A 26,268-nucleotide genomic window follows, 5' to 3' on the forward strand; every position below is an offset into this window, starting at 1 on the left:
AACCTGTTTAAATATGCCTGTGTGTAGATTATTTGATGTATTTACTTATTTACATCTAATTGTGAAGTAAAGAAATTTGTTTGTTTTTATTTATGGATTTCTTTCCTTGATTTATATGCTCTTTTGCAAAGCAACCTTGAGTTTAAGAAAGGTGTTATATATATATATATATATATATAAAACATTTATTTATTCATTCAACAATGGATTTGCTATTATCATGGGTCTCCTGAGTGTAGTTTCCATAAACGTTGTCATGACAACTGGTGACCATTTGGTTTTCTGTTAGTTGTGAGCAAAAGTAATAAAACTAATAAATCCACATTTTGGGGTACAGCAGATGCACACTTTCAGTGTATAGAGAAGAGCATTTCACATAAAATCTCCTTTTTTTGTCAGATGTGTTTGGAATTACATTAGGGGGAGCAAACGAAGGCAACATTTTCAGTCTCCTTTAAACACTTAATTCTGTCTTTCTCTTTTACATGAGAACTGTGCTTTACAGTTGCAGTCAGATGTAGTCCTGTCATGCACAGATCTTTCTAGGTTGATGCACATGCATTCCTTCACTGTCATTATCTGACAAACCTGCCTTTGACAGCAGATTCACACAGGAATCAATTCAGCACAGGGTAACAGAACAACCCTCTCGCTCCCTCTCTGTGTCTTTGGAGGGCGTAATGAAGCACGTTGTGACAGTCTCCTCCTGTGACTGAGCTCAAGGCAGGTAATATACAGGCAGGCTGTGGAAGCACCTCATCAACACCACCTCGCACTGCTCCTTGGGGAAATAAGTCACTCTCAGCTTGTCTCCCTCCAGAGCTGTCACCAACTCACCCTCTTTTATTGTGATTTCCTCTTATACAGAGAAATCAAATCTGGATTTGCAGGGAGGAGGTGGGGCGGTGAACGGGGGCGTGGGGCCGACTCAGGGTTTTTTGATCGGCAACTTGCTCATAAAGATGAATAAATGTGAGCAGTAATGGTACATCCTGTCTGCATCTCTGGGCTGCCTGTGAGCGTCAGATTATGCAGAAATCTGGAGCGAGAGTGTCTGAGGTCGCCCTCCTCAACAAGCAGCTCCTGTAGGATCCTTGTTGTTGTTGTTTCGTTTCCTCACTCCTTCCTTTCCTGCTCCTCCTCCTCGCTGTCTTATAACTGAAATGTCATCTCTCTCTAGCACCAAACCAGTTATATTGTTGCTGTTATTACAGTTAAATGTAATTATAGGTGAACGGCACAATCTGACTTTTATTTGTTACAAGATTTGTAGCAAAATTTCTGTTTTCAGTGTTAACACAATTGTACGAGTAACATCTTAATTTTGTTTATGACCCTCTTTTTTGTCTCTTTTTATCTGTGCCATGCCTCAGACTTCTTAAACCTTGTTTCTGGTTTTATTGTGAGCAATTCATCAGTGTGCAGTTTTCTGAAAAAATAAATAAATAATTGTTTAGTTACCACTAATATAAATGTGGTAACTTGCTGCTTCTTTTTTGCTTTAGGCCAAGCTAAATAGCTATCAAATGAATACAATAACCGATTTCATTCTGAACTATTTCATAACCCAAAAGTAATATTTGTACGTGTGAGTGTTGTGATAACTGACAATGTTTAATGTTTTGAGTTGTTTTCTCTCCATTTCAGATGAGCGCAGTCAAGTTGCTGCGTCCCCGGCTAAATGGGATCCTATTCAAGCTGACATTTGAGGAGCAAGTGAACAACATCCGGCCCGACATCATGAACGTGACATTCGCATGCGAGGAGGTGAAGAAGAGTGAAGGTTTCAGCAGGCTCCTGGAGCTGGTGCTGCTGGTTGGGAATTACATGAACTCTGGCTCCAGAAATGCTCAGACATTCGGCTTCAACGTCAGCTTCCTCTGCAAGGTATCAAACAGAATCCCTTCTCTTTGTTTCTAAAACTACACTTTATGTGCTTAAAATTCAATCAGAAGTTCTATGTTGAATTCATAATAACATCCTGGAGAACTTTGATTTCCTTATGGATCATCCTTTATGGGGTTTGAACCTACGGCCTTTTGGACACCAGACAAGAAAGCTTCTACTTTACTACTTGCCATTAAGCATTTACTTTTATCCAAAGCAATTTGGAGTACTCATATTACAGGCATGGTAACCCTGAAATAACATAACGGTGATTGATTGTAGATCATCCCTTGTGGGACTGGAACCGGCAACCTTCCTTATACAAGCCAAGAACTACTGAGAAAAGCACACGCATACTTAACCTCAGGTTAAAAGCATCTGTTAAATGACAAGTAGTAAATTATAAACCTATTTAAGCAGCAGATTTGCATGAAGCTGAAATTGTCAGGGAAGAAAAATCCTGTTAGGTGTAATAGCCATCTTGGGTTTGGTGATTGGTGACAGTAATAGACAAACTTGACAGTTCTCTCCCGAAAGACAGTATTCTTCAGAATAGTATCTACTCTAATACGGCAAGTTTCTGAGTTTATTTATAGAGCTGGCAGGTAAGGCTCCCCACTGAGATCATTGTAACTGTTACCAGAATGTGTTTGAAAGCTGTAACTGCTGTTGTTGTGTATGTAAGATGGACATCTGGCTGTGTGTTTTACAAGCTGATTTGGATGGTGAAGCCATTTGGTCCCGCTATGAAAGACAGCCACCCCCCTGCCGGTGTTCCCAGCCAGCAGCCAGAACTACACCGTCACTCTTAGTTACATCTCTTTGCTGGCCTTGTCATCTATTCGGAGGCATCCCAGATGCTGCTGGGACACAGGTGTCCCAACCACAGGGGTTTAAGCTGGAGCCAGTTGTGTGACATATCTGAATGGTTGTCCTGACATTTTTCTATTTGCTTTCCTAATGCCACTAAATTACTGTTTAGCACAAGAACGTAATTTTTCAAAAAAGCTGTGGCAGTTTAATTTGTAATTTTTTTTTTTTAATCTTTAATCAACATTCGTTTTTACACCCCTTTCTAAAATGCCTCAGTACCAGCACACTCTTGCGCTCTTAAACATCCAAGCCCTTGATGACCATCTCGCTTTCTCTTAAAGTGTGCTTGCATGCAAATAGCCAGTTGATTAAAAAAGTGGATGAAGTTTACCTTGTCAAAAACTGCATGCACATGCATTTTCATGAGGAAGTCCTTCACCTCTTCTGTCAGCTCCTCCGTTATGTTTTTGCTTATCACTGCACTTAAGTAGTTCCAGTTTGTGTTTGGTCCTTGGTTGGCATTTGAATGTGCTTAATGCCATGCCAACTCGAGTTTTTCATGGAGATGTTTAAGTATAGGTGGTTTGGAGGTGACATGAGCATTAGGTGGTTGAGTTTCTCTCTCTTTTTTCATATTTGTGTTGGATGGTGTTATGGCCCAGAGGGAGGACACCCCTGTCGGATGACCCTGCCCCGAGCATGGGCAGTTGAGTGGGAGAGGATCCAATGGCAATCAGAGCTTGACACTTGGTGACATTTTCTCTGACCTTGGGTGTAGAGCCTGTCCTTGGGTCTTGCAGTAGTGGACTAAAACACTGAGCTCTGTTGTCAGGTGCCAGCAGGGTAGACATCTATATAGCTCTTATCAGCTGTGCTCTGACTCCACATTGTACACCATAAAGCAGTTTTTTAAACAAGTTACACATAATGACGGTATCTTTACACATTGGCTTTCATAGATATGTTGGGTCGTTTCTTTCTTTCTTTCTTTCTTTCTTTCTTTCTTTCTTTCTTTCTTTCTTTCTTTCTTTCTTTCTTTCTTTCTTTCTTTCTTTCTTTCTTTCTTTCTCTCTTTCTTTCTTTCTTTCTTTCTCTCTGTCTCTTTCATTTGTCATTCCTTTCATCTCTTCTTTCACGCACCCATCCGTTCTATTGTTATTTCTTTATTCGAGCTGTCAGTGATTCATTATTATTGCATTCATATCAGTCAGGCTCACATTTACGGAACATAAGTGAAGTGCCTGCTGAAGCTTTTCGCTTCAGCACTGATTGGGCAGTTATTGATGGACAAAGGGAAATGCCCACATTCTCAATCAGTTCAGTCAAGTAAATGGACCCCTACGTGGCAGACCTCAGCCTGCTAACGAGCTCATCAGGGAGGGCCGGTCGTGGGCTGACCCGTGATCCGCGACTCTCACAGTCACACTTTGTACCAACTGTACCCAGATCTCATTTGCATATTCCTGAATCTGTTTATTGGTTAACATTGCTGTTAGCTCAGAACTGGCTTGAAAAGGCACTGCTGTGTTTAAGTCCTTCTGCTTTTCTTTAAACATCTGGTGTTATGAAAGAAACAGCCAATCATAGTCACCGCCACCATTGAACTAAACAGTTTGTACTGTGTTTTTGGACCGAGAAGCTTGCTTTTTGTCACTGCTTATTAGACAAGCACAGCTCTGTTAATTTTCAGTTAGTTGTAAACAGATTCAACTGATTCCTGCAGTTCTAATCACAGAAGCCACTTCACTCAGACATAATCTATTCAGTGCCAGAGTCCTTTTCTTGTTTAGTTTATATTGAAAATATATAGACGGTGTTCGATATAAGCCCTTTATTTTGTAAACCAAACTGAGCTGTTTTGGGCACCTCAAAAAAATACATATTATGATGTTCTAAAGAAAACAAATGTTATTATAGTTTGTATATGTAATGGATACAATTATATATATATATATATAATTTTATATGAGTTTGAATAGTATTTTATTTATTTTTTCTCACAAAATTCTATATTCGCAGAGTTATTAGGTCATGTTTTGTCCCTTTTTTCCAAACTGCGACAAGCGCCAGTCTTCCTTTATTGCAGAATGAGATCTATCCACTCAACCAATAACAGCACACCATTCCACGCACTGTAAACAGTAACAACCAATCACAGTGTACCATTCCATGCACTCTAGACAGTAATGGCTGCACTTTGAATACACTTTGCACGGTCGTGACAAAACGTGTTCTGTGAAAGTTGTGTAACAGAAATATATAAGAGAACACATGATAGGTAAAAATTAATAGCCTGAATGCACTGTAAGTAGCTATGAATAAGAGCATCTGCTAAATGCATTAATTTAATTTATATATATATATATATATATATATATATATATATATATATATATATATATATATATATATATATATATATATATATATATATATATAATCCAGCATCGCATCTGGATTTCTTTAATTATGTCTCTTAAACATGTGGTACTCTAAGTCCTCCATATGTGGTTACATGCAATTTTTAGAGACAGTATTTCAAGTAAAACTTGAACAGAGCCTGCTCCATATCTGTGTTTTTGGGCATGGGTGAAAATTTTTTTTATCTATGGAGATTCAGTAGCTTTGACCATCATCTTCACAGAGACGCACAAGGCACCTCGGTTCTTCAGTTAACTTTAATCTTGCAGAAGTATATGTGAGTGTAGAAAGTAACCTTCTGTTGTGGATTCTTGACTCCCTGTCATATACTTTTCAAAAAAGTAACTTCTGTAGCGAACATTTGACATATTTCAGGAAAGGTAGACTCAGAGGAATGCACACAAAGATTATGGCAACTTCAAATGAAATCAACCATGTGGGAAAAGGCTTACTCCACAGCAAAGCCCCTTTCAAAGCTACATGCATGAAAAGGTGTTAAATTACAGATAATATTCATTAAAGCTGGATTTGCTCTCTGCTTTTTGGGGTTGTTTAAGCATGATACTTTCTAGTAGAGATGTCAGAAGAGTTTATAAAGAGTGAACCTTTATTTTGCCTTTTTAAATTTTTTATAATCTCTAAACTTTTAAGCAGATCGGATGTGTTCAGTTGGCACCGCTTTGTAATTTCAGTTCTGTTTGTTGGCAACTTGTAGATTGAAGAGAAGAAACTCTTATGTACTAGGCTCCCTCATATACGTTCACAGTGTCTCTTCGTCATTTCTCAGCTTGTTAGAGATTCTCCCAGCGCCGGTTGTCTTTCTCACAGATCTGGCATGGATGGTGAGCTCACGGACAAATGAACTCCCTGAGCTACCTCGCTCCCCACCCCAAAACTGCCAGAGGTGTAGCCTGGGGCTCTCTGATTTTCACTTGTCATTCTTACTAAGCAAACTTGCCTCATGGCAGGCTCTGAGCTTTAAGATCAGTCTACTGGCTACCGTTCCAGTCCAGGCTGTCTGCCATTGGTAGGCAAAATATGCCAGACACCAGCAGCTCTTTTTTCTGCCATGCCCCTCAGCTGCTGTGTGCCGAAGTGTAACTTTTTGCGTAGTTTCCATGACTAAAAAAACAAAAACAAAAAAACACACAAATTACTGCTTTGAAGATCTATGCACAATCAATGCCTGTAACTGCAGGTCCTTTGGCAAAATGTGTAATTGAGCGATCAGAGATGACAGTCCTTTAGGTGGTCTGAGATTTCTTGGTCCCTGTTGCCTCTCATGTCTGTTATTAGCTAATTGTTCTTGAGGATTTATATCTTTCGAATGTCTCGATGGAGGATGATTGTTATTCTGTAGAACTCCTCAGCATGCTTCAACGAATATTAAAATGGGCCGACTGGGTACGTTCAAGTATACTAACTAGACAGGTCGTCTTTCTTTATTTCTCTATCACTTTCCGTCTTTATATCTTTGTTAGGATTTGGTTTTAAATGACTGAGTACCTTAAGACACACTGATATTATACCTCTATGGAAAAAGAACCAATTTCACACATTAACTTTGACAGTATCCTCATAAAGAGATTTTTCTGAAACATTGGCTGAATACAAATTGTAGCACCGGTACAGAAAAGCCCCTTTGCATTATCACAGTGAGGGAACAATTGAATTAGAAATGTAATAGCTTTAGCCCCATGAATATTTCGAAGGCTATGACTCACCATGCTTATCCTGACAACAGTGTGAGCTGTGCTTGTAAATGGCATTTTCAAATTTTTCACCTATGCTTATATATATATATATTTTTTTTTTTCATTAATAACATTTTGATATCAGCCGGCCCTTCCGACCTCACCGACCTCACCGACCTCACCGACCCCACCGACCCGACCTCCTCCTTCAGTTCTACCATATCCTTTTGTGTTTCACTTTTTTTTTTCTTAGATGTTTTTTTTTTTTTTTTTTTTTTTTTTTTATGTATTTGTACTTTTATTCCAAATTGAAGCCAGTCTAAGGTGTCTTACATTTGCTCGTCTGTTCCCTTACCGCTCTTCTGAAAGAACCCCTCTGGAAACCTCTATTGTTGAGAGAAATCCCTGATTCATCAATGTCTGGACGAACATCAGCGTAATCACAGAGGCATAGGCGAACAAGAGGAGCGATGCATTGGACTAGCAAAATGGAAGTGCCTTGACTGGAAAATTAGTGGAACATCATAACTTAAAGCAAATTAGATTATTCAATTTCAAACAAGATTACCAGAGAAGCTGACATTACTGATGTGGTACGTGCCAAAGAATGTCTGCTTCACTAATTTGATAGAAATCTCTCTCCCTCTCTCTCAGTGGGACTCCTTACTGTGTTGTCTACTGTTTGCAGAATTGTTGGCTGCATATCTTGCCCTCCCTGTGCTCAGCTTCTATTATATCAATAGGTTTCACCTCACTGTGCTAATCAGCTCACAGTTTTGTCAGATAAAATTAATGACTGGTTAATCACCTTAAACCTCTGTGAAGGGTCAATGCTTTCATTTTTTTGCCCTCTATTTCTTTCTTATCCACCCTCTCTCCCTTACAGGAGATAAATGAAGACAGATTAGCTTATTTAAAAATCTTCTAAAGGGCTGTTCACATCTAGGATGCAAACTATAAAATAACGGTAATTCTAAAGTTTTAATATTAATTCTAATTATATGGGAATAGGGAATTCCACAACAAAGATGTAACCGTGAAGACAGAGAGGAACGATTTTGTTGAAATCACTTTCAGAAAGTTTTTTTTTTTTTTCTCCAGCTGATGAAAAACATTGACAGCCAGTCAGAATCCATCTGAATTAGAGCTTGTGCAGTGAGTTTAAAGTGACAGACGAAATAACTGCAACACATGTTTGTAATAAATGCAACAGCATGGAAAACCATAAAGTACCAATTTAGAACACACTACATAGGTACATTGCATTATACTTTAGTACTCATAATAAACATTTATTTACCCCAAACCACCCCCCACCCACACATGCACTCTTATAAAAACAAATGCATTCTGCTATTGATTTTTGTCCAAAAAGAGTATCTTTTGTAGGCAGTATAATTAAGTTGCTTACCTTCTGGGTCACTTTGCATCAGAAGCATGCCTGTGATGGTTTCTTAAAATACTGCTTCTGAAGGCAGCTCTCTATGTTTTGGCAGAGATAATTTATGTAATGTTTCCATGAACTGAATCATACAAACCTTAGACCTCAGACGTCTGCTCCTTCACGGCATGGAGAATGTACCAAGATTTTTTTGTCTCTTTCTCTCCGCATAGTGCTGATCTTACTTGGCAGATGAAAACAAACCTGCACAGTAGCGGCTTTCTGTAATGACAGTTTGGGGCATAATAATAAACAAATTAAAATTTGAAATGCATGAAATTAAATTGTGATTACCCAATGTGAGCAGATGATTGATCCCCATCTAATGAAAGTGTGAGCATGCTGCATCCTCACACGTGTGAAAGGGATGTGGGGAAGCTTGGCTGCGGGGTGTGTGAGGGGGAACGGACACAGTGTGGAGGGCCGTGCTAATTAGCTCTCTCAGCATGCGTCTCCAGCAGCAGTGCAGTCGCAGTGGGGAATGATTACGAAGTTGCCGGTGCACTGACGTGGAGACACCAGCAGACGCTCATACTTGCCCTCCCTCTCTATTCCCGTTCCAACCCACCCGTCCCTTGGTGATTTTTCACATGAGATTGTTTTAACATACCGCTGTCATTCATTCCTGTGTGTTTCTTTTGTTTGATTCTTGTCACATGGTTTCGAACAGTTGAGTGGCAGCGGTTAAAACTGGCAGACTGTTGCAGAAGTCACTCCTGCCAACCTTATTATAATCCACAGGAGGTAGAAAAGCCATTGTGCCACTGAGGTGTCTTTATTGTCAAATTATGAAGGCGAGAGGTCCGGCCGCAGTCGATAAATATCTGAATCTTTAAACATGTTATTCACGGAAAGATTGAGCATCAATTGAACATGCCATTTCACGAAAACCCTTGTGGTTCGATTGCTGGTAATTTTCAGGACATTATTCGGGCTCTTGTGAAATGAACCTTGCTATTACGTGTCCATTGAAAATGAGACCAATATAATGTTCCTCGCATGTCCATGTCAATTATTGCAGTCTTGGATTTCGTGCAAGTCATTACATATTCACCCTCATTTGGTATTCCCTTCACTGGCCATTAGGCTGATGTGATTAGCACTGAAAGTCTGGCAATAATAACTGCCACTTAAATCTTTCAACATCACTGGAGGACTGTCATATTGCACAGTTTCAAGGTGCAAAACAGCCTTTTTTATTGAATGTACATTGGAGCAGTGAGCACCAAAGAGTTCAGTAGTAGCATTTAATGGCATGAGATATAAATAACTAATGCAATTCAAAAATCAATTCCTTTGCAGAGCCTCAAAATGTATTTCATTTGTTTCCCCAAGATACATACGTGGCATCAGTCTGAAAGTTGCATCTGTCATGATGTTGAACAAATGACCTATTCTGATCTGAAGTTTAGAAGCTTTTATTTTGAGCTATTCCATTAAAAATGTAGTTTAATAACTTGAGAAATGTGTTCTTGTCAAGATTTTCTTAAAATATACGCTATGTAACATAAAACATTTCAAATGTGTTAAATGTTCTGGCAATGCTAAAATAAGGAAAACAACTCTGCACAGATGGTTTTTAATTGAGTGTTAATTACAAATAAATATTTTGTTTTCTGATTTCTGTTGACTGAAATAGAATCGAGAATAAAAACTGACTACTAAAATGACAAAACAACAAAATCACTAAAACTCTCAAAATCGAATGAAAACCGAAAATATAAAAATAAACGGTTTCAAAACAACAATAATTATAAGACTGGATCAGGTTTATCAGTTTCAACCTGATGGTGGCATCCTGAAGATGGCATCGTTATGATGCACGGTACATCTTCAAATAGAAATCAAGTAAAACTAGCACAAAGTTAGTTAACGTGTTGGAAGATTTAGGGATTTTATATTGTATTAAATTTTTTCCTAAGGTTGAGGGTTTTTTCCCTCTTAAAAGACATAGACTGTGTGAGGCTTGTTTGGTGTGATAGCTGTGGAAATCAGAGGAGGCAGGCATGCAGTACGCATGCTGAGGTCGTCAGCGTCGGATGGAAAAGCCTTTAAAGTGCATTATCTCTCCGCCTGCTCTGTCGCTGTTCTGCGCATTAGCAGCTCAGTGCTGGCTGATTGGTAAACACCCCGTGGCTGAGCGGGTGCAAAACTTAATTCTGTTTAAATAAAGAAAACAACATTAGGAATCGGATGCAGTGTTGGCAGCCCAAGAGCAACTGGCCCCGTTTTGATATTTGCACCAGAGCATTCACAATTACTTCCACCTTAACCATTGCGCGTATTTTAATTCACACGCATGAAGGCGTCAGTAGATCAAAATGGAGATATGTAATTTGCAACGGCGCAGACTTTAAGCTCAACCCATATTTATTGAGAATGTGCACACATGGACCGTCAGAGGAGTGTTTAATAATGCGCACAAAACAACAGCTTTCACAGAAACAGCAGCGAACGTCGCGCTCCTCACCGATAGCGTGTGAGCGCCGCATGGGTTCGGTCTCGGTTAAAGGGAAAAGGAAGACCTCCGTGTTTGTTTGCTTAGATTTCTTGTTGTTCTTCCGTGCTCTGTTTCTTGTTCCAATCCTTGTAAACCAATATTGATTTTAGACAGCCAGCTGCGTAGAAGAAAGGGTCATTCCAGAAGAAAATAAACCAGCATTTAGGATCTGGTGTTGTTATGTTATGTTTCCCTTGCTTCATCTTTAGCAGCGAGACTCTGTGAGGTGCTGCGTGTATTGTATTATATTGGAGATTGCAGCTGAGGCATGTCTCTATGTCTGCTCTCATTTATTGCCAATCTCTCAGGGAGAAATTGGAAGCGATTTATCTAATGGATGCTGGAACACAGTGGCATTTTCAAATGAAAACACTCCACAGGAAATTCCGATAATAATTCACGGATTATTTGCTGGACTTTTTGCTGGGATTCCTCTAGTGTGGCAGATGTGGAAAAGTGTGCAGTAGTTCTCTCTGATAAATAGATAAATACCACTAAAAGGGCTGTAAAGCTAGGGGCTAAATTATGCTTTCCTAATGGATTAATCAATTGTGACTCCTCCAGTCTGAGCTCACAGCAATTCATCCTACCTGGAAACAATTGGAAGGCTTTCTCACTTTGCAAAGGATACAAAGGCCTTGCAGGGCTAAAAGCTTTATTGATCTCTGAGACCCTTTTGAATAGGTAATTATACGTCACGATGTGCTTAGATTAATATATCGCCTTTGTTTGCATCTCAAAATGATAAATGAATCCTTCGGTGTGCATATCATTTAACTAATCCCAGATCATTAGGGAAGATGGGCCACGTACGCTGGATGGGCCGTAATGGAATGCAGCGGGGGGGAGAGACTCCTGTCAGCTTTTCAGGCAGAGGAGGCTTATCTCATCTCTGCCTGCTATTAAATGAAACATCAGCATCCACTCACGACCCAGCAGCTGGCTGGCGAGGGACTCTGTCAACGTTGACAGCCTGATGGTCAGGTGTGTAGGTGTTAGTCAAAGTTTATTGAGCCAAAAACAGTTTAGATTTACATGAGTGTTTCCACCTTCACTTTTACACACAACACCGTAAGCACTTTGTCAGTCTGGCCAGCTCTTAGATGATTGGTGGGATTATGAACATATCATTGTATTTCATGTTATTTTGAAAAACTACCACACGTTTTATCGCGTAATTAAACACTATTCAAAAAGCTGTATAACTGCTAAATGCACGTATATCCTTGCGTTGTGAAAAATCATCTTTTTAAAGAGGAAAGCCATTCATGTGTTCCATCACGTCACCTTTAAATAAAACACATGATCAGAGTTATAGTAATGCCTGATGTTTGTTTTCTTGTGACTTTTGTATTATAATTGGTCCGATGCTCAGGTCACATTTAAGACAAACACACCCGTTACAATTTATGAAGCTATAAGAGGCAAAACACTGCATCCATTTATTAATTTGCCTCATTGTACCTGCCACATTTTTCCAGCAGAAAACCAATTCTTCACCTCTCTATCCGCAGAGACATTTTGGAAAAGAAAATCTATGGGAGACATTATGTGTAGTGGGGAAATGTGCCAGCTGTCGTAAGTTTGCCATCAGTTTGTGTAAAGGTTAATATCACATCTGCTGTGCAGTCCAGCTTGAGGATTCATTCTGCCTTCCCCGGCTCTGCTGCGGGACTCAGCAGCCATCTTCTGTGCGAAAGCAGCCTTTCTGGAGTCTAGGCTTGACAGCAAACAATCTGTTTGAGTCTGAGAGGGTGAAGAGGTCACCCAGCCCCAGTGCACTGCTTAATGTGGGCCCCCAGCCATGGCCCTCCAAATGAAGAAGAGAGGGAGAGAAAGAGCAAAACTGCTCCATGTTTGGTTTATCATATCTATATTTTTTTATAGTTGTTTAACTCTGGTCCAGTTTATCTGATCCTTGATATGAGCTGATATTAAGATGAAATTCAGGAAGTTTATTGCGTACACTGCAGCAGCCCTCAGCAATAGTGTGAGCGGTGTGTATTGATCTCAATATTTCATTTCTTTCATGTCACCTTAATCTTGTACAAAGAACGCTTGTGGTTTGGGGGAGAAAGCTTATTTTCAAATTAAACGTGGTAAATAAGTAAACAGGGGGAAATATGCCTCTGTGCACTCTGCTCCAACCAATTTCAACTTTATTGACATGCCTATTTGTCAGATTTCTGCACAAACAACTTGAAGTGCTGTCGACAACGCATACATATATTGATGTTATCCTGCTTATCTATCTATCTATCTATCTATCTATCTATCTATCTATCTATCTATCTGTCTGTCTGTCTGTCTGTCTGTCTGTCTGTCTGTCTGTCTTTCCATTGTTCTGTTATTTAATCGTTCAGCCGTTGTATATATTGTGTGTATATCTTTCTGATAGCTGATTGATGTACATTAATAGTTTATTCTAAGTTGTGGTTTACTTAAATATTTAATCATTAAAGTGACTGTATTACCTGCAATTTCGTGACTCATTTCGAAATATTTTCTCTGCAGCTTCGTGACACCAAGTCGACAGACCAGAATACAACTCTTCTGCACTTTCTGGCCGAGAAATGTGAAGAAAAGTATCCTGAGGTCCTGAAGTTTCCTGATGAGCTTCAGCATGTTGAAAGTGCCAGCAAGGGTAAGAATATATGTATATGTAGTTTCTTTTTTTTTTTTGGTCAATCATGTGGCAGTATGTTTAAATGCAAATGCTTTTTTACTTTTACAGGGTTTATTTAGTGGAGCACAATATAATTGTTGTAAATTATTATTATGGTTTATTTGTCTGATTTTATTTGCATTTATGGTCTTTGCAGAATTGTGGAGCATATCATGTGACTAAACCTCCAGTTATATCAGGACACTAATACAGTTTTAGTGCTTGACATAATGAAAATGACTGTGAGTCATATGATTCGTTTCTCCCTATAAAACTGCATACAAATAAGAGTTAGAACAGAGGATTAGCATTGATGATAGTTGCAGTGTTATTTTGTTTATTTATTTATTTTTTTAAAGCAAAGTTCACATTGTTCCCTACAATAGCTACCTTAGTTAAATATAGAGTGTCCATACAGCACAGAAAGTTATTTTTGATAGAAAATAAAGTGATTTTTATCAGGAATTCAATTCTTTCAACCTTTTCTGTCTGATTGCTGTTAAGGCACAATGTAATATTATAGTAAAATGACTCAGTTTCCTTGCATGTCTGTGATGGCATTATTACTGTCAGTTTGGAAGACTTGGTAATAATGCCATGTAATTCAGTTTTGCCACATGTTTGTTTCAGGCTAGATAAAGATGCACTTTATCATGATCCAGAAGTCTATCCTTTTGTTTCTTCCCACCCATAAACAGTTATCATATTTAATATTTTAACAGAATTCCCTTTAAATGTTTTATGCCTGGTTAACTGAACAACCAGCTTTGGTTTTTGAAGACATTATGACCCCTAATCTACAGATATCAGCCGCGTCCTTTGGAAAAGTTTGGGCCTCTGTCAGGTGTGACCTTGAGATATTTACCCTCATATATATACCTCCCTCCATCTATCTAAATCACGCTGCTTTATGGTGTTCGACAAATCCTTTATTGCTTTTCTCCTGTGGTCCTCTTTAAAACCGTGAGCTTTGAGGCTTTTTATGGCTTGAATTAGATGAACTAATGTTACAGAGATCAACCCAGGAGACTGGACGCAATTGGCCCCACAGACTATAATTAGAGCTTTTGCAGAGAATGAAATAAAATTAGTTAATGGCCAAAGAACCTGTCTTAATCCTTCTGCTATGTGTAAATCCAGCCGTTTCTAATGCTGCGAACAGACAAGTTTCATTAGAATGGTGCAAAGCAGTTCTGAGGGTTGATGAAAGAACTATAATGAAACGCAAGGGGCCCATATGTTCCACAGTATGGCCGTCAAGAAAGGTTAAGAGTCCAAATGGGGAGGTAGCTTAGCAGGGATGGTGGTGGAGTCTCACACAGCCGTTCTGACATTGCGGAATGGATTCTTATTATGGCTTGCAGTGATTAAGAGCTTTAGTGCTTCCCACTATGCTGAGGGAGATTTCTGCAAATTTAAATATCTGGCTTCTTAACTCTCATTCATTTCGAACAGATTTGGAAATGAAGACCCTCAGTGAATGCAATAATCTCCCGTATTATTGTCACTCTCAATGTCTGTCTGTGTTCGTCTCCGTCAGGGGGAAAAACAAAAATACAGGCACGCGTATCCCAGCAGTGGCGCAATTTCTCCTGTCAATAAGCTAATTTGTCTTTAATTCCATTCGGAACTGTTTGGTTGAAGCCCTTGAGCTTTATTTACTTTGTTAGTTACCTAATTGCTTATCTGATCTAATAAAAGTAATTTAGTGCTTTGTTGTGATGGATGCGGTCACTGTCGAATAGACCAGCTGCATCTTTGTCAAGGTAGATGGATGGATGAATGCACAAGCCTAAGTCTTTGAAGAGACACATTTCAGAGAGAATCGGTTCTTTGTGCGTGGTCTTTGTCTAATTTGGAGTGAGTTAAGCAGTTTGTGGCTCCGATTTAGTTAATTAGTGTGAATACCTCTGTAAGCCGGTGTCAGCTCTGTGAGAATCTTACAGCAAGAAAGGCCACCCCGCTATATATGTGTTAACAATTATAATTAATTTTAAAGAATGCCACCGTTTTATTTATATATAGCTCAGTTATGCATTTTAAAGTGTGAATTTTAAAGTGTAAATTCGAATTGTATTTATATATAACACATTATATATTACGCGGCATGATAATAGATTCCCATAAACTGTAAATATTAACTTTTGACCATTACATCAAAGCTAATTATGCTTAATGCCAAACTAATGCTGAAAATGAAATACTGTGAAAAAATATATCTTACATGGATTTTCTAAATCAATTTTTTAGCCCTTACCTGGCGATCTGACATGTAATGCATTGCATACAGATGTCCCACCTGGTTGAAGCAGTCATGAATGAATAATTCAGTTTTAGCTAATGATCTTTTGGAGACCATTCTGTTCATGTCAAAGTGGAGAGAGAACATGAATCGGTTTCTTCTTTTAACATGGTAGCACAGCTCACCTTAACCCTGAGCCGCTCATGCTCTGTAATTCCTGCTACCTCTCTTTTCTTAAGTTCTGGCTTTTCTTTTTCACCCTCCTCTGTGCTGTGCAGAACTAACCTTTGGGCTTTCTGTTTCCTTTTTTTTTTTTTTTTTTTTTTGTATCTCACTCCATATTTCTCACAAAGAACAGTACATTTTTGTCTCTTAAGAATAATGCTTCCTCCACTTTATCCCTGTCTCCCCATCAAAGCGTTTTTTTTTAGCCGTTTTTTTCAGAGTTGCACACCAGAACACAAGAGCACTGGTGCGCTGCAAACCCTATCCTGTCCCAGTCTGCCCGTGCCCACAGGAGCACACGGCTCTACACCCTGCTGATCTCTTCTGTTTGAGCTTTGTGTAAAGCCCGGATACTCTGATTGTACACCAGAATCTTCTCATGGTCCTCTCAATGTATGTAGTTCCGATAAGCTTCCCATCGCATGTCCCATGTTCTTGCCTGATCTCTGCGCTCGGGTAGTGTACTTTGCCCCGACACGCATGAGGGAAGACCAAATCAGGTGATTTCTTCCTGTTGCATCAAGATCTGTTCCAAAAGGTTGCGCGCACACATTCAATAATCACATATCCATTTACAAATGTCGGAACTGGCACTCTTAATATACTTGATTGAAAAGAGCAATCAGTTCTGCCTGATTTGCTTGAGAAAGTTATTGTCTCCCTTCAGTTCCTCCTTGATTGGTGACTGCAGAATGTCTTTCCCTCAGTCCCAAATCTCCACAGAGATAGTGAAACAGAAAGAGTCCAGGAAAGGAAGTCAAACATTTGTGGATGGATGGATGGATGGATGGATAGATTTTTAAATTTATGGCAATGCAACACATTACTGATTGGTTTATAATTTTCAGTGCATTCTAAAGATGAATGTCACAAGTCATTATTGCCGTTTCAACAAAGCCGAATTATGTTTGCCAGCTTTGTAACATTACCTTGGTGACAAGTTTAAATCAGTGCAATTTACAGCAGAAATGTTCAGTATATCAGAGAAAACCAAACATTTACCAACTGAAAGATGTATAGCAACACAACACTGGCCAAATAGGGCATATGCTCTACCAGTTCTGTCAACTGGCTGTGGGCCAGCGGAGCATCTTTAAGCTCTTCTGAACTGACCTCAGCTTTGATCACATTATACAACATTTCAGCTCTTGCCCAAAGTTAACTGCCCTGTATTCTATCATTGTTATGCTAATTCCAAAAACTGTCTTGACAAATTGAAATTGAAATGGCAGCCGTTTGCTAATCAATCTTAATTGCATCATCCCATGTATCTTTTAAGCCGAGTCACAATTTGGCATTTGCTTGAATCTGTTAATACGATTCAGAAGGATGTTTGTCTAACATGCTTTCACTATCTCCGTCTGGTTTTATTTATTTTCTCCCCCTTCTGTCTTCTGCAGTTTCTTACTGTATGCAATCTATCCATTGCTCAATGGGGTGTTGTAGAATGCAATTTTGATGTCAATTTTGATTTGACCTGACATCATCCTCCTAGATAATCATGATGACAAATCTTCATCTGTTCTGGCAGCACAGAATCACGTAAAGGGGTTTGTTTATAATGTGTTTAGTATTTTATCCACCTCAGCAACATAATTATGGTTTTTGCTTTTAATAATAAAAAATCTGTTTAGATAGGAGATATGTGGTAGCAGTCCCAGGCCGACTAGCCACTGCTTCCTGACACACATGATTGCATCCCCTAATACCTTTGTGCCAGCCAGCTTGTAAAAAATATGTTGCCCAGGTAAAGGTCAGAAGCAGTCATGGCCTGCCTCCCCAGGCCGAGCTTCCCTCTGGGCAGAGGAGCTCTCGACTTTCCTGTCTCATCCATTAAAATCCACCTCCATCAAGGGCGGTGCTAATTAGAATGTGTTTTGATCATCCTGGGAGGACAGGGAGAAATGTGCTGAGTCTCAAGGAAGGGCTGGGACATGGGGAGCGACCATGAAATCAGAGTGGCATTGTATTTTCCCCTTTACTTATTCATGAAGTTCATCCCTCCTGGGCTGCTCTGTTACACCCCCCTGCCCACAAAAAAAAAAAAAAAAAAGCTGTGGATGGATGCTGGCAGCAGTTCTACCTGTTATGTTACATCACAAACCTGAACCTGCAGATGGTTCAAAATTCAAAATTTTAATTTATAGTATAAATATACTTCATAAACAAACATAATATATTTTTCTTAAAAAAAAATATTAATATGCACATTAAATGTACACGGGGGAATCAGTTGGCAGAGCCTGCAGTATTGAAGAGAACGGCTCCACATTCATATACATTCCTTGCCTTATAACAGAAGTGTTACCATAACATTAATCATACCCTGCATATGGAAAATGAATCAGTGTAATTGTTCAGGTGCTGCCCCTTTTTCGTTCTATTTGTCTTGTCCGTAATGTAAATGGCTGTGTCTTGTTTAGTAGCTTTGTGTGCTCGTAATTCGTGGAAGCCGAAGCTAGGACAAGAGAGGAAATTATAAGAGCAAGAAAGGGTGTCCTGGTGTCGAGCTGCAACATGAATCAGCTGCCGCTCTATATCAGTTGTTCTTCATCCTAGAGTGAACTGGAGCACAGCAGTCATAAAGCATGCGTTTTGATGATTGTGGTCAAGACCTTGTTTTGTGAAGTGCACGCTGTATGTCAACAGACAATTCAGTATGCAAGAGTAATGCTCTTGCAAAAGCCTGCCTCCACTCGTGAAGCCGTCGTTATCTCTTTAGTTTGATCGCTTGTGCTGTTGCTTTTCTTCAGTGCAGCTGCGCAACAGAAAATGTTAAGGCAGAAAAAAAAATAAACAATTGCTGTGTCGAGTTTTGCCGTTTGCTGTACAGAAGGGAGTCTGTAAAGCCTCTTACCAGTGACTCGAACACTTTTTCAAAGTGCTCAAAGTTACATGCTACTATAGCTCTGGACAATGGGGCATTCACTCAGTTTACAATACTTCTGCAAAGTTTAAACATTTCTGTTAAATGTAACTCCTTTTATTTTAACACATACAAAAGCATGACATAAGCCCCCCCATCCAGCTCTAAATGACTGACTCCCTGTATGTTATACATTATACTGTATAACCCATGCTTCCGAAACCAGTCTTGTTCTATTTAAGTGCTAAATCCTGACCAGAACTCAACTTGAGCCATTTGAAACCGTTTTGAGGAATCAAACAAGTGCTTTTACGGGCATTGAAATTCTTACTATCCTCAAGTGCAGCTGAACCTTCACTCTCGCAAGGTCACATTGAGCGGCGTATCTTCAAAGCCATTTGTAGAAAATAAATAGATACTTTAAAAAGGGATTTTGCTTGATGCTAGAATCCTCTAGCTCAAGGACACCCTGCAAATGTAAGTATGCGAGAGTATCGCTATATGCCCGATATTTTATCTGCCCGTCAGTGCTGAGTGGTCCGTTGTGGGAATATCATCTCTGCCACCATGGTTCCCCACCCCGCTGCTTGGTGCTGGGCCTGGATAATTAAAGATTGATAATTTCCCTGGGGAAAGAAAGAACAAGCAGGGATCAGGAGTTCAGCCGCATGTCTCGGCGAGGGGGAACACACCGAAAATATATCTGCTGTTAGTTAAGCCTTAAATGGGGTCAGGTTGAATGTTGCTTGGGGCGCTCTCTGTTCCCTGACTGATGTGGGATGAGTGAGTCTCAATGAGAGGAATACTCACCTCTCGTTCGGCTGATATCTCTCATTACCTGACTGACATATATAAGAGTGGCCTTGATTTATCCTGTCATCTCGCCGAATAGTGCTGTTAAATTGTGTTTGTGTCAATAAAGGCAGCTCCCATTTATGGGCATAAAGCGTATATTGCGGATGAACCGAGATGGCCGTATCAACCCATCCGCGTTGTAGATGTTGCCCACAATTTCCTGCTTAATGCAGTCCCCTCCACGAGCAGGCGATTGGTAATGATGATTCCGTCGAGATCGAGAATGGGTTCTCCTTGATGCTGGTATTTTTCCACCTCTGACCTTCGCTAATAGAGCCGGGGAAGCCTGGAGCGACTGTTATTGACAAATCTGCCTTGTTAAACCCATCCTCAGCGCCCCACTAAAGAAGGGGCCACCAACGTTCTGCCTCAAGCCACCATTGTGACCCCATGCCAAGGCAGACTGACAATCCAAGGGGAAATATAACACAAATGTGCTCATAAATCTATTCAGTATATGGCACAGCCACGGGCAAACTAGTTTGGAGTCCGATCGAAGGAAAAAAAGAATGGGAAGGGGGGACATATGAATTTGTATACAATATGCACTTTTTTTCTTTTTCTACGTAATGAGCTCAGTACTGTGTTCTCTCATGGTTGCATTGCATATTCCAAAATAACTTTTTCACATGAATTACAAAACAAGTGATTTCTCTCTTTCCCTCTCTCTCTCTCTCTCTCTCTCTCGCTCTCTCTCTCTCTCTCTCTCTCTCTCTCTCGCTCTCTCTCTCTCTCTCTCTCGCTCATATAAAATGATCTGTTGAATAAATGGAAGAGATTCTTTTACTGTGATAATTTTAATGTGGGATCTTTATTTTTCTGTGCCTTCGGTTATAGGATATGATTTGGACATGATGATGCGTAAACTTAATTCTTTTATATGCATGGCTAGTGTTCCTTTTTGCAGTTTTTGTTGTAGTTTTATTTAATTTTATGGCTTTATTATAATGCCATATGTCAAGAATGCATGCTTGTAATTTAAGAGCACATCCATGTTATGACAAACTAAAGTTAGATCTCTGAGCAACATAGAGCAGTTGGGTTTCATTCCTGAATGAATCAATGACTTGCTCATAGTTCACAGTGATTTTGAACAATTATTAATGTGACATCAACATGAACCTAGATTAATAAAGTATTGTTATTTGTTAGTACATAAAGTCTATAGACTTCACCTCTAATGAGGTGTACCCCCTTCTCTCAATTTTTTTCTCTCTTCTGTCACACCTACAGAATTCTTTCCCCCTGCAGATCAGTCCATGGAGATGTGCCCTACATTTGATGCTTTGGCTCAGCTCTCCGAAAATGCAGGCCTTATCAGCACCACACATACATGCATGCCAAACATGTCTGGATTAAGATGCTGAGGGCAGCACTCTCACACATACCACACACACACACTTCTTGCACTTTAGATTAAAAGCAAAGTGAACATCTGAGAGGGGGAAAAAAATCTAGTACAAGAGTTTAACCATTTACAGAATCTGTACAGATCCTGTTTTCCTGGAGGACCAAAGATAAGATCCAAGGATAGTACCATCTTTTTTTTTTATCATCTATATCTGTTTTTTTTTGGATTGATATACTTGATGTGTATGTTGATTCCCTACTCATGGCCCTGTAGTTTCAAACCAAGACGTTTCACTCTTTCGTTGTATTGCGTTAGCCATCACCCATCTTCCGTTGTGTCTGACTCCGGCAGCCCGCTTATGATGTGATGACCGCTTAATGTCCAGTGAAGGGGGCTACTCTTCTTGTATTTGTTTTGCAGTCAAGGTGAGACTGACTCTTTAGGGCAGGATGTCCTCTCCGCTACACAACAGGCTGGCTGGGAGAGAAGACAGTCTGTCAGAGGGCATATCAGGAGCAGGAAGCAGGCCTGTCTGCCCCAGCTGTCCTGCATGAGTGATGATTTTTATGAAATGTTTCTTTATTCCTCTTCCCCCTTTTTTTTTTTTTTTTTGGCCTGTTAGAATATCGGAGAGATGTGGCAGCCCCCCTCTTTCATTTTCTGTCCAGCGGTGCAGGTACGCAGACATGGATGGACACGTGCAGAGAGGCTGACTGCTCTGCTTAGAAATACTGACAGCTCACCTGGATGAGAGTCGACAATGCAGCAGAAAATGAAAATAATGCTGTTTGCCAGGCAAGAAATATGTCCTGTCACTGTCAACCTCTCGGCATGCTGGGATTGTTGGACAGGTTGAGGCCAGATTTTTTTTCTTCTTTTTCTTCGTTCTTGAAAGCACTTTAATGTGGCTGCTCTCCCCCCGCCAAGATCTCCATGGGTGTGAAGGAGCGTGTCTCATTATTGACTCCCCTTCATCCCTCCGCCCCCTCCACCTTCATCTTACCATTTCGTATTTCCACCTGGTAGCCTGATAGAGCTTTTGAGTCCGACCTGTCAAAAGCTGTCAGAATCAAATAGGTTTGAAACAACTCGGAATATCCAGACACAATGTTTCTTTTTCACTGAATCTCTCTGAATGCTGCAGTGAACAAACAAGCAGTGTTATATTAGAGTGTTTACCAGATGTGACAAACCTCGGAGAGGCTTTATCAGGGGGACATCTGGAGGCAAAACAATAAAGGGAAATGAAAATGAATTGATGAATGAAAAGATAATGCTGTAGTTCTTCAGATGACATGCATGACTAAACCCTACCAACGTCAAACCTTTTCCTTGGAGGTTATTTGCAAGACAAAACAACCTCATCCTAACAACTTTCTGCAGCACTCGATAAATAGCTTACAGTAATAGTGCAGTATGCTTTCCTTACATAATTTTGACTCCGCGCATTAGCTGACTCAACACTCTTTGTTACTTGTTTTTAATCGAACTAAAACAACAGTCATTGATTGATCGTCACAAGTCAAAATTGTTATTTATTCATAGTTTTTTTGTTGTTGTTTTTTTTTACTGGTTTTCCGGAGGAATGTAGTGCTGTAAAATCAACGGCAAGCTTGCATCACGGTCTGGTTTTATTTGGCACCCACTTTTCACAATCGAATCAAATGCTGATGGATAAAACCGAGTCACAGCCAACATTTTTCTCTCTTTGAATAACTTGTTTCATTCAATATGACACATTATGGCAGTAAATTGGGTTCTGTGTGCTGTTTTATGTTCACTTAAAGGTGAAACCAGTTTTTACTTGTTGAGGACTGATTTGGTGGTGCTCCAATTTAGTTCCAGTGCTCCATGAAAGCACACGTTTGCTGTTGTTGATGGTGACCCCATTTCTTTTGGAATAAATAGAATGTACGTGATAATGGATGCAACCTGGGCCAGGTTTGCAGTACTGTTGCACATGGATCACAACAAAGCAGTCATATGTATACAGACGTAGTGTTGTAGAATTATTATTATTATTTTAAACAAGCATTGCTACTAAAATCCATAGTTCCAAATCCATTTATTTGTGGTAGTCCCTCTTCCCCAATTTCTGAAGAGAGGTTGATTCAGACTGGTTAGCTTCCACAAACTGAGCCATCAGGAGATATTGGAAAAGGCTGTTGACATTTGTTTACATGTGCACAGATGTCTTATTTAGTTGTCTGGTTTTTAAATCCAGGCCCTTTAGCCAGTAAATGCCCATTTGAATGGGTGGCCAGGTTTTTGTGTCTTAAAATCATTGAGAGGTATGCTTATAAAGGAAATTGACAGACACCTTTTTTTCCTCCTCCTCAATACTAATTACTTTTTCAAAAACCACTTCCATCCAATGAAAAAAGATTGGTCTCTCGGAAGAAACAAGGACATAAAGATTCCTTTTTTGACACACGGCAGTGGCATTGGCCATGCAAAACATCACAATTTAGACTCATCATGGATGTCTTTGCCCTTTTTAATCCCAACTGTTTTATGTTCTGTCACTCATTTCCATGAGAGCAACTAGATAAGAGTGGATGTTGGCAATTTTCAGGCTGTCTGTTGTTTGCAGTCAGGCAGAGGTGAGAGACAGCTGAAGAAAAGCAAACCTCATGCAGGAGATGACCTGGATTTGGCTCGAGCTGTGAAAGGAAACCGAATTACAACTTGTCTGTGCTTGAGTGCTTTCTATTGGCCGCTAACAAAAGCATTTACAGGCCCAATTCCATCTTATTTTGTCCCCACTTCTTTTTTTTTTTTTCTTTACCATTAGACTTCACAATCTACGTTCTTCTTAAAATGTTTCGAAGTTTCTGTGAGCCGCATGATGCCACCGCTTGCCCTTTATTTTAATGGCTTCGCAGAAACATTCATGATACTTTTTTTTTTTATGTTTTGAAAAATGATCCTTTAATGAGCAATATCATTTTTACTGTTGTTATTTGTTGTGTGCTCGTTAAGTGTCAGTGATAAACATGGTGTCTAACCACCTGCAGCGTCTTATCTCGCAGCAATATTTGTCTCCACATTGGTGGAGTTATTAAAATCTCGCTCCGTGTGGGGGAAATGTATTGCAAGCCACCTTTGTTTAGCACTGTAGTTTCCCAATAACATCCCACAGTGCAGCACTCAGCTGCTGTTGCAATGAGAAACAGGCCTTAACTGAGCCATGATTAACCACAACTAAAGAAGTCACTCTGAGCACAATTAAATGACTGAAGTGCCAAATAATGATTAAAAAAATATGAATCTAATGAAAGTAATATCCGGCACTTTATATGTAAAATCAGCTGCCCCCAACAGATTTCCCAAGCTCACGATGCACTTGCTCGCCTCGAATGCAGTAATTTCAGTGATTACAGCCTTACCAGCTAAATGCTGTTTATGTCATTTTAGCCACTGTGGTTAGTGGCTGGTGAGCATGGGGGTGACTGAGAACACATGAGTTTTGACATAGTTACATCTTAAAAATTATAACGCCAAATAATCCTAATGTGAAATAATAGAGGCTTCTTAACAAGATATGCTAAATGCATATCTTCCAAATAAGACTCAGATGTGACCACTAAATGTATATTTATTAAATTAAAGCTTATTAATATAGGCTAAAAAAGAAGGATATGCTGCATCTAATATTTTACGATTAAATAATAAATGAGCTTCATGAGATTTAATTAAATTAAATGAAAATGTCACTATTTAAAATGCATAGTATTTTTTTTTTTCTTTTTTTAAAAGAAAAGAGCCAGTAGAACTCTGAAATACTGGCCTGATCCTTATGGTTCATCCTTGTTCATATCACTGACAGCCAGTAGGACAACAAGGTGGACTTTTGTTGGAGTCAAAGGTAGGTTCTTGTAAATATCATGTCTGCCTACCTCTCCTTCATCCTCCCAGGCTGCTTTAGACCCTACCTTGGTTACCGCACTGCGCTCCAGCGGAGTCCTGCTTCACAGATCAGCCTTTTTATATACTGTAATTATCATATGATGTAAGTAGCAGCTTGTGCTAGTTAAAACAGATGGTGGATCATTTCAAATCCCATTTTTCATGTTTGCTATGGTTATCAATAAGACGGCAGTCCCCAAACCTGCTCTGACCTTTGTGGCTGGTGGCGCATGTCATGTGCAAAATTGAGATCAGGTGCGTGACATTTTTCAAATCACGGGATAGGGGGAGAAAGGTCCTTATCAAGGCTGTCAATCATGACTTAGTGTATTCCCTGACACCCCACCCACACAAATCAAATCATCTCCGGCAGGGATCACACAACACACAAGGGCTGTTGTTGATCCTGTAAGCTTGAATCATTTACCAAGTTGAAGGAGGTCCAGTCACACTTTGGCGGCTGGGTTCTTTAATATATATAGATGTATTTTTTTTATTATTTTTTTGTCTTCACGGGTTCTGTCTATATCTGCGCACTCATACTGAGTTGCTGCATTGCAGGCTGAAATGCCACGCTGACAATATAAGCTGCTCCTTTCATGCCAACTAGTCCCTCATATGAATTGAAATGGGTAAACTGGGTCATATTTTATTATCGGTTGTTGTGCCAGACTTTAATTCCGCTATTGCATCAAGGTATTATTATTATTATTATTATTATTATTATTATTATTATTATTATTATTACTTATTTTTGTTGTTGTTGTTGTTGTTGTTGTTGTTGTTGTTGTTGCTGCTGCTGCTGCTGCTGCTGCTGCTGCTGTTGTTATTATTATTAACAATATCATTTTTTCATTCAAATATCATTCAAATTTTTATTATTATTTATATATATTTTTTAAATACATTTTAGTAGTGGTGAACAGCTGCAGCAGGCTGTGATAGTCCTTTTTATTATTTATTATTATTTTTTTTTGATGTTGAAACGTGTGAAACGGTCTACCTTGATAGGAGGTGAAAGGAATCACACCACTCATCAGCCAGCTGTGAGAATCCATTAGTCTTTGTGAGACAGACCTTAAGGACACCATCAGGGAAGTCAAAATCTTGAGCTCCGTGATAATTATAGTTTGGTCGTGTAGAGTGGGGTAAGCTGTGTCATTTTTACTCAAATTGTCCTCTAGGCAAGGAGAAATGAGATAGCAGGAAAACTAATGCTCCTAATTTTATTACAGGGTAACTGGTATCTAATGAATGAAAAAAAATCAACATAGTGCCAAAGAAATTAAATAAGTGGTTCAGTGACATCTTATCAGGGTTATTAGATTTCCATAATAAAATATAATATTTTCATAATGTAAGAAGTTAGTTTTTAAGGCAACATTTAATTTAACATGTT

At 39.4% G+C, this 26,268-nt stretch overlaps 1 protein-coding gene across 9 annotated transcripts in view; it reads left to right on the forward strand.

Annotated features, from left to right (window-relative positions):
* diaph2 (diaphanous-related formin 2) overlaps positions 1-26,268 on the forward strand; it is a 382,480-nt gene that overhangs the window by 246,219 nt on the left and 109,993 nt on the right. For all 9 annotated transcript variants that reach the window (XM_052574739.1, XM_052574746.1, XM_052574744.1 and 6 more), the window contains 2 exons: positions 1,648-1,887; positions 13,271-13,400. In XM_052574739.1, the coding sequence (XP_052430699.1) occupies positions 1,648-1,887; positions 13,271-13,400 (370 nt within the window). The remainder of the gene's footprint in view (positions 1-1,647; positions 1,888-13,270; positions 13,401-26,268) is intronic.

The sequence above is a fragment of the Carassius gibelio genome, chromosome B14 (assembly GCF_023724105.1).
Source record: "Carassius gibelio isolate Cgi1373 ecotype wild population from Czech Republic chromosome B14, carGib1.2-hapl.c, whole genome shotgun sequence".
Lineage (NCBI taxonomy): Eukaryota > Metazoa > Chordata > Actinopteri > Cypriniformes > Cyprinidae > Carassius > Carassius gibelio.